Source organism: Orycteropus afer, unplaced genomic scaffold, assembly GCF_000298275.1.
Source record: "Orycteropus afer afer isolate SDZICR_OR568_19922 unplaced genomic scaffold, OryAfe1.0 scaffold00018, whole genome shotgun sequence".
Lineage (NCBI taxonomy): Eukaryota > Metazoa > Chordata > Mammalia > Tubulidentata > Orycteropodidae > Orycteropus > Orycteropus afer.
Window position 1 is genome coordinate 3223053 of NW_006921605.1, and position 18152 is coordinate 3241204.

At 52.3% G+C, this 18152-nt stretch overlaps 1 protein-coding gene across 1 annotated transcript in view; it reads right to left on the reverse strand.

The window, feature by feature from the left end:
• Positions 1 to 17899, reverse strand: part of LOC103214033 (chromobox protein homolog 2) — a 25179-nt gene extending 7280 nt beyond the window's left edge. The window contains exon 1 of the mRNA XM_007959829.1: positions 17736 to 17899. Within this exon, the coding sequence (XP_007958020.1) occupies positions 17736 to 17899 (164 nt within the window). The remainder of the gene's footprint in view (positions 1 to 17735) is intronic.
• Positions 17900 to 18152: the final 253 nt, after the last annotated feature.

The window sequence follows — 18152 nt, forward strand, 5'->3', positions numbered from 1 at the left end:
AGGCGCCCGGGGCGAGGGTGCGGGCGCGGGGAGCCGCGAGCGGGTCCCCGGCGGGGGACGGAGGTGCTAGGCGGCTCAGACGCTTGCAGGGAGCCCCGGAGCGGCGCTGGCCTTCGGGACGCGGCTCCCTCCCATCTGCGCTTTCCGGGCACCGAGCCAGTGTTCGGGCCCCGGAGGGAAGTGGGGACGGGGCGCCGCGGCCGCCCCCTCCCCCAGTCTGGAGCGGGGCCCGGGCCCGCCCTCGTGCTGTCTGTCGGTCTGGGGGCAGTCGCCCTGTTTTTTTTGCACGTTTGCAAAACGGGTGGGGAGTGGGGAAGAAGTGGGAGGGAAAATATTGGGGCGCAGGGGGGGACAACGAAAACGGAGCAGCCCGTTTTTTGCCCCCAAAGGCGAGAGAGGACTGTGCATTAACTGCAAGCGCGGGCCGCCCTGAGAAGGAAATCTACCAGCTGCCCCGAGATCCTCCCAAACAGCGGAAAATTGGAAACCCAGTCCCCAAGTTTTGGGGCGCACGTAGGGAGACAAAGGTGCAGTCGCACCTCATTTTTTTTCAATATTTTGATGAAATGAAGTTTGGGGGGGGGCGGCGAGGCAACTTGGAAAGCTAGGACTAGGTGACCCGGGTTACTGCCACGGTTTGCCCGAGCCAATGCCCTTTCGGATCGATTGCACCCCACAAAAAGGAGAGCGGACCGCGTGACCGATGGGGGCGGCTGCAGCCGCTGGTCTAACTTTCTCGCTGCTGAAATCCTCATTCCATGCAGCAAACCCCATCTCAGTCAGTCAGGTCCTGAGTCGGAGGAAATCAAACTCGCGGTGAACCGAGACTGAGCCTTAACGTGCTTCGTGAGGCGCCCTGGTGGCGCAGCGGTTAAGCGCTCGGCTGCTAATGGGAAGGTTGGCGGTTTGACTCCACCAGCTGCTCCGTGAGACTCGTTTGTGGCAGTCTGCTTCTGTAAAGATGACAGCTTTGGAAACCCCATGGAGCAGTTATGCTCTGTCCTCTAGGGTCTCTGGGCGACACAATAGACTCCACGGCAGTGGGTGACTTTGGTCGCCTCCACACAAGTTTAGCTCAGTGGAAATCCATTGTTCGGTTTCATGTTTGTACCTCGAGCCCAGTGGTAAGGTACTGTCTGTGGAGCGAATCACAGAACCGTTCGTGTTTGAGGAGACTGCCTGCGTGTACCTTGGATCATTAAAACCACATTAATAAAGCATTCTGCAGGACAAACGGTATTCTCTTCTTTTTTAACGGAAAAGTCACCGCAGAAAATACCTGAGCAGCCCATCTTTAACTTATGGCATGTTTTTCAGTTTGTTTGGTTAAACAGTTTGCATTCATTTGACATCTTTGAGAGAACTTGGGTCACGTTTGCAAGCTCAGATATTGTTGGCAAGAGACACACAGCCGGAAACAGTTTGAAGGGAGTGGTTGCGCCCTTGGAAGGGCTGCAGGTGAGACCCTTGTTTGGGGGCAGAACGGGTGAGCCGAGCTGCCGGGGGTGCCCAGCTCCGGGGTGCCCAGCTCTTTTTGTAAATCGGCTTCTGGCCAAATCCGGCTGATAGCAAAGTAGGGTTATTGTCCGCCTACTTAGAGCTGGATTGTGTCCATCCATTTCTTGCAGAATTTGTCTTGCAAGTGAGGTTTTGCCCCGAGGTCTGGTTTCTGCTTTGTGACATACACATCCCGAGTGGCTGGAATATTTGGCTTTTTTTCCTTTTCTCTCAGTGAACTTTAAGAAAGTAAATTCATCCTTCCCCTGAGAAACAAACCTGTCTAGAATTTGATACTAACACATTGGAATAATTAATTTCCTGGCAGGTTTACTGTGCATACCACTTATCCAATTGCTGACATCCAGTCTGGTTGGTAAAACAGTACTTCAAAAAAAGGAAAAAAACAAACTCACTGCGGTGGAGTCTGTCCCAACTCATAGCGCAACCCCTCGGGTTTCCGAGGCGGTGTTTCTACGGAAGTAGATTGCTCAGTCTTCCTTCCGAGGAGTGGCTGGTGGGTTTGAACCTCCATCCATCTGGGTAGCAGTCAGATGCCTCAGGCACTCCTCCACCAGAGCCCCTAAAACAGTCCTTAGATACTTTATTTGGCAAAACAAACAGGATGGATTTGTCTATAGTGAAATTCGTCAGATAGCTGTGGTAAAGGGTATGGTCTAAAATTTGTAAAGCATCCTTGACAGCAAAGCTGTGTGTAGGCAGAGGCGGAGAGTCATCCCACCAACTCTAACTCTGTGTCCCAGTACGGTTCGGGCTAAGGCACACCCTCTCTTCCTTTGAGGGACACATTTTAAGAGTTATTCAGACAAGTTAGAACATACTATTTTATCATTCATTCAGCAAGTATTTACTGACTCAGCATTTACTATCATCTCAAAAAAAAAAAAAAAAGAACCAAACTCAGTCGATCCCGATTCATAGTGACTCCCAGTGGGTGTCCAAGGCAGTAAATCTTTACGGAAGTAGATTGCCCAGTCTTCTGTCTGTGGAGTAGCTGGTGGGTTTGAACCACCAACCTTGTGGTTAGCAGTGAGATGCCTTAGGCACCATGCCACCAGGGCTTCTATTACTATCTATTATTACTACTACTATTACTTGACTGCTAACCAGAAGGCTGGCAGTTCAAACCCACCAGCCACTCCTCGGAAGGAAGGTTGGGCAATCTACTGCCGTAGTGATACTGCCTTGGAAACCCAAGGAGGGGTTGCTATGAGTCGGGGCTGACTGGACGGCACATAACAACAACAACAGGCCTTCTGAAAAAGTAGTTCTGGTGGCACAGTGCCTAAGGCATCTGACTGCTGACCACAAGGTTGGCGGTTCAAACACACCAGCTGAGGGAAAATGGGGCAATCTGTTTCCATAAAGATTTGTCACCTTGGAAACTCCTGTGGCTTCCAAGTCGATTCCATGAGTCAGAATGGACTCCATGGCATTTCGTTTGCGTCGGTTTTAGGCCCTCTTAGATGTCAGAGTGGGTGGTAGTGCAGTCGAGACCACTCTCAGAGGATGGCAGTGTCCTGCGTCTGCCCTGTCCGTTATGGTAGCCACCACACCGGACTGGTGAGCACATGAAACATGGCCGCTGCTACCAAGGCATTGAATTTTCACTTTATTTCATTTTTGAATGATTTAAATTTAAATAGCTATAGTTTAAGGTGGGAGCTCTGATAGCATAGAGGCTAAGAAACTTGCCTGCTAACCAGACGGCTGGCGGTTCAAACCCACCAGCCACTCCTCGGAAGGAAGGTTGGGCAATCCTACTTCCGTAGTGATAACTGCCTCGGAAACCCAAGGAGGGGTCACTATGAGTCGGGGCCGACTCGACGGCACATAACAACAACAACAACAACAACAATAGTTTAATGTAGCTAGTGGTCATGGTTCTGGACAATGCAGGTCTGTTTATAGGAAACAAAGCAAGAAATATACTTGAAACCATATCATAAGTGAAAGTAATGCAGTGACTTAAATTAATCCTAGAACTAGAACAATTCACCTATCCTCACATTCATGTTTCATTAATTACGGGAATTTTAAAGCATGTACACCTCCCCCGCAAAAAAACCAAAAGATTGAAAAATACCAGCACAAAGAATCCATTCAGAGAACAAGTAGTTCGCTTCATGCCATTCTCTTTCTGTGCAACTGACAACGCCAAGGACAGATATTAACTCACCAGTGTAGGAAAGCACAGCGCTGGTGGTGTAGCGGTGATGGCATTTTGGCTACCAACCAAAAGAATCCGTGGTTCCAACCTACCAGCCACCCCGATTCTGTGACGATTGACAGTCTTGGAAACCCAGTGGGGGTTGTTATGAGTCGGGACTGAGTCCACGGCAGTGAGTTTGGTTTGCTTTGGAATGTTTGAAAGATCGCTAAAAAGATACAGGTTTTCATGCTGCTCGAGTGGATGGGCACAGGTAGATACAGAAACCACGACCTGCTGAGGTTTTCTCAAGTGGGTAGAAAAGTCTGCAATGGAAATCAAGCCGGTGCCTACCGCAACAGTCAGCTTCGGCATTAGAACCAGGTGACGTGCCTAGGTCTCCCAAGGGTTCTTAGTCATGCTAAGAATACTCAGGTCTGCAGTCAAAGAGCTGGCTGGAGGAGTGACCAACCTCCCAACTGGGACCCTCCAAGCGGCCCGCACACTGCATTTCCCCACCTGCCCCTCCTACCCTCCATGTGTTCAAGCCTGAGGTGTGACTTACAGGCTGAGTCTTCTGTTATGCTGTTTCTGTTTGGGTAATGAACAAATATTAGAAATACGCCACACAGTGTTTATGCGTCAGAACTCAAGTAAAAATAAACCGGTCTGCTGGCTGGCAGGGGCTCTCCAGCTTTTAGTGTGTACGACACACTGTGCAGATAGCACTGACCCCTGGACCCCAGGCCAGAGATCCTGACCCAGGAGACCCTGAGACGACCTGTGGCTCACGCTGGCTGCTGAAACGGCTACAGAGCTTCGGGTCGCCCGGTGCTGGCGCCTCCCGTTTGTGCCTAGTCAGGGCAAACGGGGGACAGTGAGGGTTCACTGCTAGAACTGTCCCCTCTCACGCAGGGGACTCGGGGTCCATTCCCAGCCAGTGCAGCTGCTACCCGGCTGTCAGTGGGTGGAGGCAGTGTCCTGCGAGGATGCTGACCTGTTGCAGCAGAGCTTCTGGACTTGGAGCGACCAGGGAGAAAGGCCTGGCTGTCTACTTGTGAAAATCAGCCAGTGGGAACAGATCCTGTGGTGCGGGGGTCACGGGGGCTGGGGCCCACTCTGCAGTAGGTAACCATGACAACAGCGGGGCCACTGCCACAACAGGACGACAGAAGGACGGCAGAGCAACAGCGCCCACACAGCAAGAACAACAGAGTCTAGCAGGAGGGCAGCAGTCGCATGCAGTCACCCCTCAGGCTTTGCGGGACAACGAAGAGAGAGCGCGCAGAAGAGGCCGGGAGCAGGTGCCGGAAGTGGCGGCCGCTCAAGCTGGAGGAACCCACCCCCAAGCCCCAGGCTCCTGCAGCCCGTTCCTAGGCCCACACAGACTGGAGATCCCCGGATGGCGGGCAGGGGCGTTGAGGGACACAGGTATCGGAGGTGGGAAGTGGCAGTTAACCCCTTTAACTGCCGCTTTGCAGGCAAGTGAGTAGCGGCCGTGGTAAAGGAGGTGGCCTTCGTGCCAGGCACTTGTTTTAAGACATCTCTTCATCTCGCAATTGTATCGTCCCCTGATTCTATCTTCTTACCATCGAAAATGAAAGAGCCCTGCTGTCCAGTGGTTAATGCATTCGGCTACTAACTAAAACAGCGGTTCCAACCTACCAGACACACTGTGGGAGAAAGATGAGGTAGTCTTCTCCCATGAAGATTTCAGCCTTGGAAACCCTATGGGGCAGTTCCACTCTGGCCTAGAGGGTTGCTAGGAGTTGGAATCCACTAGCCGGCAGTGGTCTCCTTTTTTACTATTATTAAAAATAGCCTGGCACAACCATGGGTATACGGGTGCATAGATGGGGAGACAGGCTGAACTATTAGGTATGTCTATGCAGGGGGGAGTGTGCCCAAGACCATGTATAGGGCTGGCAGACAATGGTTCTACGGGTGTGTTTGTGTGTTCTGTAAGAATTCCCAGGTGTATAGTAGAGCTGACAAGGGACAAGGTTGTAGTCACTTCTTGGCCACAGCCAGCTACCCAGAGGGAACGAGTAGTTGGACCTTGGGCTCAGGACCATAGTCACAGGGGACATCAAGGTCAATTGGCATAACATACGACACAAAACATTGTTCCACCTCCTACTTTGGTGAGTAGCGACTGGGATCTTAAAAGCTAGCAAGCTGCCAGCTAGATGCAACGATGGGTCTCTCTTCATCCAGAGCAAAGAAGAATGAAGAAAACCAAAGATTCATGGAAACAATTAGTCCCAGCGACTGGTACACTATGCGGTCCTCAGCCTATATGACTATGAGACCAGAAGAACTAGATGGTGCCTGGCTACCACTGTCAACCACTCGGAGGGGGATCTATGTAGGAGACCCTGGATAGAGAGGAGAACAATGTGGAACAAAACTCAAAATCATTTAAAAAGAAAAAGGGACCAGGTTTGCTAGTTTGATGGAGTCTGATGGAACCACTGAGACTATGGCCCCTAGCTTCCCTTCAGGTCTGGAATTGAACCCACTCCTATGGCTTCCAGACAAACAAAAGACAGGCACATGAGCTGAACATTTGCATTATGTAGATACACTCCTTAGAGAGATCACTCAGGGGAGAACAGAAGGGCAGTGTGTGCACAGGGACACAGCTCAGGGCAGGAGTGCATGGAGGGAAGGATGCAGGGAAGAGGTGGCTGTGGGGAGGAAGTGGGAGGGGAGCTGTTGCATTGTGGGAGATTACAGTCATTATCATGAGACAAAGGTATGTGAGCTGCTGTATGGAAAGTGAATTTGCTCTGTAAACTTTCACCCAAATCACAATTAAAAAAAAAAAAAGCCAGTCGGTGCACATCTTCATGTCTGGACGTGCAAAGTCCTAGTGCATGTAGGGGTAACATCCTTAAGTAAATCTGTATCACAGAGTCTTTTATTTCTTGGCTGTTGACAAACTGTCCCCGGGAGTTGGCCTGATTTCCACGTGCGACACAGGTAGACGGTTGACTTGGTCCCCATAGTCTTAGTGACATGGTGGTGCTAAGTCAAGGTGGGGGTTTCTGAACACGCTGAATGCCGAACAGGCAGCAGTCGTTCTCACACAAGTCAAACACGTGTGTTTCATGCCCAGTGCTGTGTCTCCCCTCTTACATCCCACTGTATGTATGAACCACATTTTGTTACCCATTGTCGGCAGACGGGCCTGTAGGTGTTTGTGACCCGTGCTGCAGGGACCATGGGTGTGCAAGTCTCTTTTGAGTCTGCTTTCAAGTGCTTTTTTTTTTGACTTTCCCTTCCTGGATGTGGGAGGTGGTCTCCAGTGCTCTCCAGATGCCCCTGGGGTACCATCAATAAGCCCACGGGTTTCAGGAATGATGGCTTTGAGAACGGCCTTGTGACCCTCCTCTGAATCAAATGTGGGCCCTATTTCTCTCCCTTCATTAATGGTGTTACTTCTTGTCTAAAGGGACCCAGACAAAGAAATGGCATTCCGGTCACAAAAAGGGACTTCCATTTTCATCTTTAATCTTGCTGCTTTTTGGAGGGGGAACTGTCTGAGGGGTTAATGTTTAAACACGGAAAGCCCCTTCCCCCGCTTCTTGTTGGCAAAATCCTCAGTGACAGTCTGAGGAATTGCCTTCTGAGACTGGGGATTTTGGAACTGGAAGGGACAGTGACAGTTCCGTGGTGTGTGTGTCGGCACTGAGGCCGGAGGATGGGAGCGTGTCCCGCGGCCCGGCTCAGTGAGGGTCTAAGCCACGCTGCCATCTCTGGGCTCTGCTCCTCCCCCGCCAGCCTGCTTGGTGGCTGCCCAGTCGCTGTACATGCACGCAGGCCATGCCTTGGGTGCCACACTCAAAATGCTCAGGCAGGTAAATAGTGCAACAGGTAGATAGCCCTCTCTCCCTGTCGCCAAGTCCCCGGGTGGTGCAGTTAACCTGCTTAGCTGCTGGCTGAAAGGTTGCAGGTTCAAGATCAGCCCGAGGTGCCTTGGAGGAAAGGCCTGGCCGCCTACGTCTGAGAACTCAACCAGCTGTGCTCTGACATACAGGGATCAGGGGAGCCACGGTTTATTCCATGGCAAACGACCCAGGCAGCTGCCGCTCCCTCCGTACTGTCTCCTGGGGACAAAGAAGAGGGCTACGGGGGCTGGGGGAGGAGAGACCGGGGAGAGGGCTTCCTGAGAAGAAGGGCAGACCATGAGTTAGCCTTCCCGCGTCTGGGAATTTCTTTAGCTGGTGTCTTGGTTCTCTAGTGCCGCTATAATGGAAATGCCACAAGAGGGGGGCTTTCACAAACACAAACACGTTTTCTCACAGTTTAGGAGGCTCGAAGTCCGAGTTCAGGCCGCCGCTCTAGGGCCAGGCTTTCTCTCTGTGGGCTCTGGAGGAAGGTGCGTGTCTCTCTGAGTTTTAAGGCTGTCTCCCTGTGGCTTGGTCGCTCTCTCCCCCCACCTCTGCTTCTTTCCCTCGCTTGTTTCATCTCTTTTATATCTCAGAAGAGATTGATTGAAGACACACCCTACCCTAGTCCTGCCTCATTCACATAACATAGATAACCATTCCTTATGGCATAGAGGTTAGGATTTGCAACACAGATTTTTGGAGGACGTAATTCAGTCCATAACATTCCACCATTTGGGCCCCCAAGATTCATGTCCTTGCCACACGTGAGACACATTCACCCCATCCCATCATCCCAAAAGTCTTAAAGGAACCCCAAGTCCCAGATCTCATCTTCTGAGTCATCAAAATCAGATAAGGGGGAGACTTCAGACGAGTTCTGTCCGAGGGCGAAAGTCCCCTTCACTGTGAACCTGTGCTGCATGGACACCAGTTCACCTTCCAAAGTACAGTGGGGGGGTCCGGCACAGAGTAGGCCTTTCCGTTATAAACGGGAGAACTGGAGGGCGAGGAGGATAACGGGCACCAAGCAAACCCCAGACCCAGCAGAACAAATACATTAGTGCTTAAGGCTGCAAATTATGCACTGTTCTTTGAGACCCTCCAGGCAGGGGCGCTGGCCTCCAGACTCGGGGTGTTGGGGGAACCCAGTGACACCCCCAGAGCGGCAGGATGCTAAGTGTGTGGTTTGAAGCCACTGCTTCCCAGGAGACGCAGGAAACTCGGCAGCTGGTGCAGTTGGAGAGAGGGAGCCAAGCTCAGCTCCGCCCCATCCTGAAACCCGTGGTCTGTGGGAGACTAGACTATCACTGTGGGTGGGAGACGTCGGTCTGGCCGGCTCTCCCATCACTGCGTGCTGGGAGATGTGGGTCTGGCGGGCTGTCCCATCACTGCGTGGCGGGAGATGTTGGTCTGCCTGGCTCTCGGCGGTGTGCCTACATAGAGTAGGACAGTGCATGGGGCACTGCAGTCAGTGAGTAAGACAGACTTACTGAACGCAGGGGGAAGTCCTGGCTGTCCATATGGGAGGCCGGGAGGGGCTGTGTGGTGGTGGGGTGCCAGGCAGGTCAGACTCACACTGCATCAGTGTTGCTGTGGGTGGTGCCCGTGAGTAGGAGGCTCTTGGAGGCCACTCTGACCGCCAGCCGGGAGAGGAAACTTAGGAAGCTGGGGGACTTTCCCAGCTTCCCCTGCACCCAGGACAGCCCTGGTCCTCACCCTGGGGAGAAGGAGGCAAGGGCCGGGAATCTCACTGCTGAGAACAGGGTATGGGCAGTTTATGTACCGCCACAGTTCCCGCAGAATATGTACCAGGCGGAGTGTGCACCAGGGGGCAAGATGTACCTGGAGGCAGGCTGTATGAGGGCCACCTGCACTAGGGGGCAGTGTGTACAGGGCTCAGATGTACCAGGGACAGTATATGCCTGGGGACAGTATGCACCAGGGCTGTGCCGGGAGGCATGTACAAGATAGGAGTGCTTTTATAGCTCCTGTGCAAATTGCCTGATTGTCCCCTTGAGAGCATTGTTCCCAGTTCCAGCACCATCTGCCCTGCCTCTAGGCTTCTCAGCAGGTTTCCAGCCAGACTCCTGAGGAAGTGAACCAAAGTGGGTCTTCTCTCTTTTATTAAATTTGTATAGCGTCCCTTGGTCTATTTTTTCCCAGCGGGGTTATAAAGTCCCCAGAGGGCTGGGATGTTCCTTTATGCTTCAAATATCTAACCTGACACTGATTCGCCTGGGGCCTCACCAAAAAGCAGGCACTATTTGGAGGCCAGCAGGCATCTCAAGGCAGAGGTATTTGTCATTTAAAGCCCTCCAGCCCTCAATTCAATTAAAATTAATTTAAAAGGCTCTGGTGGGGTCAGGTGAGCCTGCAGGAAGGAGCCCTGGCCCAGTGGGTGGGAGTGTGAATTGCTTCTATGTTCCTGGAAGGCGGTTTGGTGATGGGATTCCAGACCTTTGGAGCCACTCACGCCTTCTTATTAGGTAATTCTACTGCCCAGGGAAACTCCTAAGGAAATAAGGAAATAATCAGAGATGCTCGGGAAGATTTGATTCATTTATGTACCAGTGGTTCACTGCTAGAGCCTATAAGCAAGTTGGAAATAGCTCAATGCCCCTTAGAAGGATGGCACTTGATGAATGCCATGTGGAGCCTTCATCCGAGGGCATCCTCTGTGGGCCTTAGGATTCAAGGTGCAGAGGTTGCTTTAGATGACGCTGGGAGACCTTTATGTGTAATGTTAAATAATAATAAAAAACGGGTTAGAAAGATACACACAGTGTGGTCCCGATATTATAAAACCATCCATACAAATGTGTGTGGGAAAAGAGTGGAAAGGAATAAGGAAACGGAAGCGCTGTTGCTGGCATGTGGGTTTTCATTTTCTTCTTTATGTTTGTCTGCAATTTCCAGAATTTCTATGAGGACAAAAAGGTTACTGTCAGAAGCAGAGTTGCTAAACTCAGACGTTTGAGTTTGGGGGCGTCGGTGGGAGGTGGGTTTGTGAGGAACAAAGCTGCTGACTGAGGTGGAAAGGTGAGAAGGGGGGTAGAGAGGAGACAGAAAGAGAAGCATCAGTCAGGCCAAGGAGGGCGGTCCATGTCAAGAAGTGTTGCAGCCCATCGAGTTTTTCTGCTCATGAATCTTTATACAGAGAACAGGGCACCAAGATGCACCGAGTACCTAAGAACCTGCCCTCGTGTGCTCACGGCAGCTGTGTTCTTGATTGCCAGAGACTCGAAGGAAGGATCCATGGTGTCCTTGAGCAAGTGAGTGGACGCACTGTGGCCCATCACGTCGCTGACGCCAGGGGCCCGAGTTGATGCCGACTCACAGCGACCTTACAGCACAGGGTAGAACAGTCCCCACAGGGTTACCGAGTTGGCAAAGAATACCGACTGTACCATGGACTGCAGAAGAGCGAAGAGATCTGTCTTGGAAGAAGTACAGCCAGAGAGCCCCTTAGAAGGATGGCAAAACTTTGTCTCCTATGCTCTGGGCGTGTAATTAGGAGGGACCCGGCCCTGGAGAGGAGCACCATGCGTGGGAAAGTAGGGTCAGCAAAGGAGAGGAAGAAGACCCTCAAGGAGACGGGTTCAAGCACAGCCATGCTTGTGAGGACGGCGGAGTGCGGACCACAGGGTCACGATGGGCTGGAACTGACTTGATGGCACCCGACACAGTGACAACAGCAACAACCTTCACGGGGACAGGTTGCCAGCCCTTCCTCCTGCAGAACTGCTTGGTGGGTGGGAACTGCACCCCTTTCGGTCGGCAGTCAAGTGTTTAACCACTGGGCCACCGGGGCCCCTGCACCCATACAATGGAATATTACTCAGCGATGAAAAGGAAAGACCCATCAAGCCACGATGACCGAGGAGGGACCTGGCATGCATACTGCGCAGCAGACGCGTGTCTGAAAGGCAGCGTGCGGTGTGATTCCAACCCAGCGACCCCTGGAGAAGGCAACACTGCAGACTGAGCACAGCCGCGCTGTCTGGGGTGGCGCGTAGAACGGACCGCGCCCGGTGCACAGGTGGGGCAGGGAAACCGAACGACGCTGTCGTGGTGGACACGTGCATGGTAGACCTGCGACATGGTGCATTTGTCAGAACCCACAGGGCTCTATGACACAGAGTGAGCCCTCAGGGGAACGAGGGACTCTGGTTAATAGCAACGTGTCAACACTGGCTCCTCAATTGTAAGAAATGGACCACAGGAATGGGAGACGTTAATGATGAGAGGCAGTGTGCAAGGGGGTGGGCTAGGTGGGAGTTTTCCCTGTAAAACTGAAACTGCTTGAAAAAATAATTTTGTCCTCGTCATTAGATGTTGGGGGAGTTGATTTTCTGGTCACGACGGCCTCATGTAACACAGTAGAACTAACATCTGCAGGGTTTCTAGGCCGGAATTTTGTTTTAGTTGTGATTTGAGCGAAAGTTTACAAAGCAAATTAGTTTTCCGTCGAACAGCTCACGCTCACTTTGTTTTGTACCCTGTCATCCTTAAGGGAGCGGATCACCGGGTCTTTTCTCCCGAGCATGGCTGAGTGGGTTCAAACCGTTGACCTTTTCCGTTGGCAGCCGAACCGTTAAGCTGCCACCAGGGCTCTTTCGTCAAGTGGTAACCCTTAAAGAGAGCGGGACAATGGACAAAAGCCCAACTGCAGCAGGAGACTTGAAACGAGCGTCTGAGAAATTCCCCAGCCACGGGCGGGGCGGAGCAGGGCCTGGGGGACCGGACCTCCCACTCGTGGGCCGTCGTGAGGTGACCTCTGGGTTTCTGTGCGGAGTGTGTGACCTTCGCGTCATTGGCACTAAGTGTGTCCTGGGGGGAGCACCCTCCCTTTGAGGTCTGACTTCGTCTACGTGGTTGTAGGGCGTGGGACAGGGCCCGGGGGTTGGTCATGGGCACTTAGACGGCCGCTGGTTGGGGCCTCCCGAGGCTGCAGTGCGCAGGGAGCCTTTCCTGGGAATTTATGGGAGGCCCTGCTGAGAAGCTTGTTTCCGCTGGGGTGAGCGCACCCCACCCCCGTCCCCAGGTGGGTCCTCTAACAGGCACGCCGAGAGAAGCAGAGTCAGGAGATGGGGAGAAAGAGAGAAGAAGCTGGTTCGGGTCTGAGCACGGGCTCGACCCCGGGCCTTCTGAGTCGGGAGAGCCCCTGTGGCCCAAGGCCCTGGAAGTTGGGTTTCTGCCCCTTTCAGCAAACCATTGGCAGTTGTCGTCTAGTTGTCTCCAATTCCTGGGGACCCCGTGTGTCAGAGCAGAACTGGGCCCCACTGACTTCAGAAGCTGACTGCTGGCCCTTTCTCCTGAGATGCCTGTGTGTGGACTCGAACTGCCAACCTTTTAGTCAGCAGCTAGTTTGTTGACCGTGTGCTCCCCCCAGGGTTCCTTCCTCCACTGAGCGGTGTGCACTTTTGCTTCCTCCACGCCTCCCCATGGCTCGACAGCCCTCCTTTTTATGACTAGATAGTGCTCCACTCTCTGGAGGCACCATTGTCTTCATCCATCCCCCTACCGAGGTTGAGCTTGCTTCCAGTTATTGGCAATGATGAATAGAGCAGCTGTAAATATTTGTGTGCAGGTTTCGTGTGGACATATGTTTTCAGTTCACGGGTACATACCTAGGCATGCGATGGCTGGGCTGAATGGCGAGGCTGTGTTTAGCTTCGTGGGAAACAGCCAGGGCATCTCCCAAAGTGGCCGCAGCACCTGCCTCCCCCCAGCAGAAAGGGGGCGTTCCTGTTGCTTCACATCCTCACCAGCACTTGATGGTGTCTGTTTTTGGATTTTAGCTATTCTAATAGAGAAACAATGATATCTTATACACACATATATATAATTAAAAAATATTTTATTGTGTTTTTGGTGAAAGTTTACACAACAAATTAGGCTCCCGTGTAACAATTTCTATACATGTTGTTCATGTCTACAGTATTTTTAAAACAAGTCAAGATAAGTAAGACAGCTTGGCCTGGATGGCATTTTAAGCTTCTCATGGGTAACCCCCAAACCAACCTGTTGCTGTTGAGTACAGCCTTCTCACAAGGACCCCATGTGTGTGTGGAACTGGGCCCCGTAGGGTTTTCAGTGGCTGACTTTTCAGAAGTAGACTGGCAGGCCTTTCTTCACTACTGTTGCTGGGTGAATTTGAACTGCCAACCCCATGGTTAGCAGCGGAGTGTGTTTATATCTTTGTACTACCAGGGACATTTTCTTACGGGTGTTGTTGTTAGGTACCGATGAGTTAGTCTTGTTTCATAGATACTCTGTGTACAACAGAGCGAAACACGGATTGGTCCTGCGCCAGCCTGACAGTCATTGCCGTGTTTGGCCCCTTGTTGTAGCCACTGTGTCAAACCACCTCCTTGAGAGTCTTCCTCTTTCTCACTGACACTTTACTTTACCAAGGATAATGTTCTTCTCCAGTCCCTTCTTAAATAATATGACCAAAGTACGTGAGACAGACTCACCGTCCTTGCTTCTAAGGAGCATTTTGGCTGCACTTCTTCCGAGACAGATTGATTCGTTCCTCTGGCAGGTTGTGGTGTATTCGGTATTCTTCGCCAACACCGTAATTCAAAGGCATCGATTCTCCTTTGGTCTTCCTTACTCATTGTCCAGCTTTCACACACACATGAAGCTACCGGAAATACCATGGCTTTGGGCAGGTGCACTTTAGTCTTCAAAGAGACATCTTTGCTCTTCAGTTCTTTAAAAAGGTCTTTGGCAGCAGATTTGCCCAGTGAGTGCCACATGTCATCTGATTTCGTGATGCTTCCATGGGTGCTGATTGTGGATCCAAGTAAAATGAAATCCCTGACAACTTCAGTCTCCTCTCCATTTATCACGATGTTGCTTATTGGTCTGGTTGTGAAGACTTCTGCTTTCTTTATGTGGAGGTGTCATCCACACTGAAGGCCGTAGTCTTTGATCTCCATCAGTAAGTGCTTCAAGTCATCTTTACTATTAGCAAGCCAAGTTGTGTCATCTGCATACTGCAGGTTGTTAATGAGTCTTCCTCCAATCCTGATGCCACACTCTTCTTCATATAGTCCAGCTTCTCAGATTATTTTCTCAGCATACAGATTGAATAGGTGTGGTGAAAGGATACAACCCTGACACACTCCCTTCCTGATTTTAAACCATGCAGATCCCCTTGTTCTGTTTGAACGACAGCCTCCTGGTCTATGTATAGGTTCCTCATGAGCACAATTAAGTGTTCTGGAGTTCCCATTCTTCTCAATGTTATCCTCAATTGTTAGGATCCACACAGTTGATTGCCTTTGCATAATCAATAAAACAGCTAAACATCTTCCTGGGATTCTCTGCTTTCAACCAAGATCCATCTGACATCAGCAGTGATACCCTTCATTTCACGTCCATAGGCCATGGAATTCTACGTAACCATCATCTTTCCCTACACTGTGTGTCCTGCTCGTGTCCAGCTTTGGGGCCTTCTGTCTAGGTTGGAGTTTGGTCCTTCTGTCTAGGTTGGAGTTGGGCCTTTCTGTCTAGGTTGGAGTTGGGCCTTTCTGTCTAGGTTGGAGTTGGGTCCTTCCGTCTAGATTGGAGTTGGGCCTTCCGTCTAGGTTGGTGTTGGGTCCTTCCGTCTAGATTGGAGTTGGGCCTTCCGTCTAGGTTGGTGTGGACATTTAGTGAATGGGAAAGGGACTTCTCGGCAGCTCTGTGTGTCCTCTGTGTGGACAAGCTGTCACCTGGCAGCTTCCCTTTCTGTGAAAAGAGGACGTGAACATGGCCCCACTCTCACAAGTTCTAGAGATGATCTGGTTTCCAGCCAAAAGAGGCAACTAGATGACAAAGTGTCAAGTAATTGTCACCTTCACAATGCTTGTTCCCTGGAGACACTGGTGGTTTCCGTTAGGCAGGAAACTGCCAACATCTGGACAGCAGCAGGAGCCCCGGAGCCCCACCCTGGGGAGAGCTGGTGCATCCCAGCGGTGGGCGTCTGCTTCCGTTTCTCCTTCCCCATTCCTGCTCAGATGAACCAACACCACGGGAGGCCTGGTGACTCCGTGGTCGAATACTCACCTTCCATGAAGGACACGTGGGTTCCATTCCCAGCCAGTGCACGTCAAGTGCAGCCATGGCCTGCCCGTCAGCGGAGGCCCGAGTGCTGGTGGGATGCCGAACGGGCTTCCGTGGAGCTTCCTGCAGGTAAAAGGCCTGGCAGTCTTCTTCCGTTGGCAGTCAGCCAGTGGAACCCTATGGTGCACAGTGGTCCGGTCCACCACCGATCACGGGGCTGGTTCGGGCGGGGCAACATTTGCATCCGTTGGGATGGTGCTGCTGCTGCGGTCAAAACCAACAGAGCTACCGGTTTCTAACCCAGCAAACCACTGTAAGGAAGCACTTGCAGAGCCACACAGCCACGTGCAGACCAAGCCTTCTCCAGGGCCCTGTGGGACTGCAGTGGCCCAGGGGCACCACTAGGGGCGCCTCGTCCTCCCCAGCCCCGTGGGGATTGACTTGGCAGCTGTGAAATCGGAGCGGGAACGGGCATATTTGTTTTGAGGCAGATGGCTCTTCCAAGGCCCAAGTGTGGCTTCGTCCTGAGGCCTCCTGTCCCCTCTTCTTGTAGATCCGCCGCAGGGGTCTCCCCAGAGCCGCTCGCCCGCCCAGTCTGGGCAGCACCACGCTGTGAGGCTGTAGACACAGCTCTCACTCAGGCCGATCCCTGGACCAGGGCTCTGGAAACACAGAATTCCTTTTGATCTTGCAATCTCTCAAGTGCAGGCATTTGGAAATGTCCTGAAGCGGTGGTGGCCGAGTGCCAGGGAGGAGGCGGGCGGCGAGGGGGAGGGGCGGGGGCGGGGCTGGGAGGGGCAGGGCTGGGGTAGCAGGAACTCCTTTTGCACCACGGGAAGGCAGGAAAGAGTTACCACCTCGAGGCTTGTTACAAATTGAATTGTGTCCTCCAGAAGACGTGTTCAAGTCCTAACCTCCATATCTTACTGAGAAATAAAGTCGATGCGGATGGAGTTAATCAAGATGAGGCGTTAGTGTGGACCCTCAAGTGTTTGTGACCAACTCATTGCCATCAATCGATTGCGACTCACAGCTTCCCCAGAGGACAGTGCTCTGGGGTTTCCAAGGCTGTCTGTCTTCACGGGAGTAGACTGCCTCATCTTTCTCCCTCAGAGCCGCTGCTGGGTCAGCTTTGGCTACTGCACCATGAAGGCTCCTCTTCAGGCTACAGTCCTTAGAAATGGGGAAGAAACAGAGAGACACACGAAGAAGGGCATGTGACGACACGCAGAGATGGGAGTGACGCTGCCACAAGCCGGGGGACACCTGGCGCCACTGGACGCGGGCAGACAGGGAAGATTCCTGGAGCCTTCGGAGAGAGCATGGCCCGGCCAGAGCCCTGACTTGGCACTTTGAGGCTGCAGAGTATAAGACAATACATTTCTGTTAAGGGACCTGGTTTGTGACACCTGGCTATGGCAGCCATGGGGACCAATACAAGGTCTTGCCTTGTGTTCTCATGCATGTTTCCCACATATATGAAAGTGCTGTGTGCTACTAATACATGTGCTGATTACCATGTAGATTTTATGTATTTTTACATGTTGTGTTACCCATGTGTAATATGGTGATGCATGTGTGTGGGGAACGTAGCCTGTAACACGGGGGTATAACTCCCGTATGGGGAAGTGTGTCCATCTTTGTTAAGCAGCTCAGCGTATTTTGATGTGTGTAATCTGTGTAACCACCCCACGGATCGGGATGAGGACCCCCCCGGGAGGTAGCGTTGACCCTGACTTCTGGCACCACAGGTGGGTTTGTCTGTTTGGGGACCTTGTAGGAGCGAATCTCATGGCACCTGCCTTTCTGTCTCAGCAGTCCGTGAGATCTGAGAATTCGTTTTGTACAGCCCAGGGTATCCCACCAAGTGCCTGGACCACACAGTGTTTATTGTGCTGTTGATGGACTTTCAAGAACTGGGAATTACAGACAGTGCTTCAGTAAACACCCCCACCTACGGTTTCTTCGCAGATTAGTCGGATTAACTTCTAGGTGTGGCCGGGAAGGGGTTCAAGGGAGGGGAGGTTGGGAGACGGACACCTGGCCTCCCGAGGCCGCAGCTTGTACTTGGCTTCTCTGCAGTCCCTGGCGCTCGGGGCTGCTGGGGCCAAGCTTACGTGTCAGCCGCAGGTCTTTTGAGCCCCTTGTGTTTCGAGCTGAGGGTTTTCAGGCAGATGCATGTGGCTGGGCGTTTCACCTGGGCTCGTCCTGCAAACGAGGCTTCCTCCAGCCCCTCCAGGAGTCTCTGCAGCTTAAACTTGCAGATACTCCGCCCCCCCATCGCCTTGGGGGGCTGCAGTGGCCGTCCCACACCGTCCCAGTTCCTTCTTTGGCTGCGTTTACCCCTCAGCACCCTCTTTCTCCTGCACTGTTAGATGGTCTCACATAGTGAGGGGGGATATCGCAGCGCCGAAATCCCCCACCGGGGGACGTCGGGGCTTCTTGGTGTTGCTCGGCACATGGTGTTTGATACGTTGGACACACCCAGCCTCTTCACCAAGCTCTTCCTCGGGTGTGTGAGTGTAAAACTATGT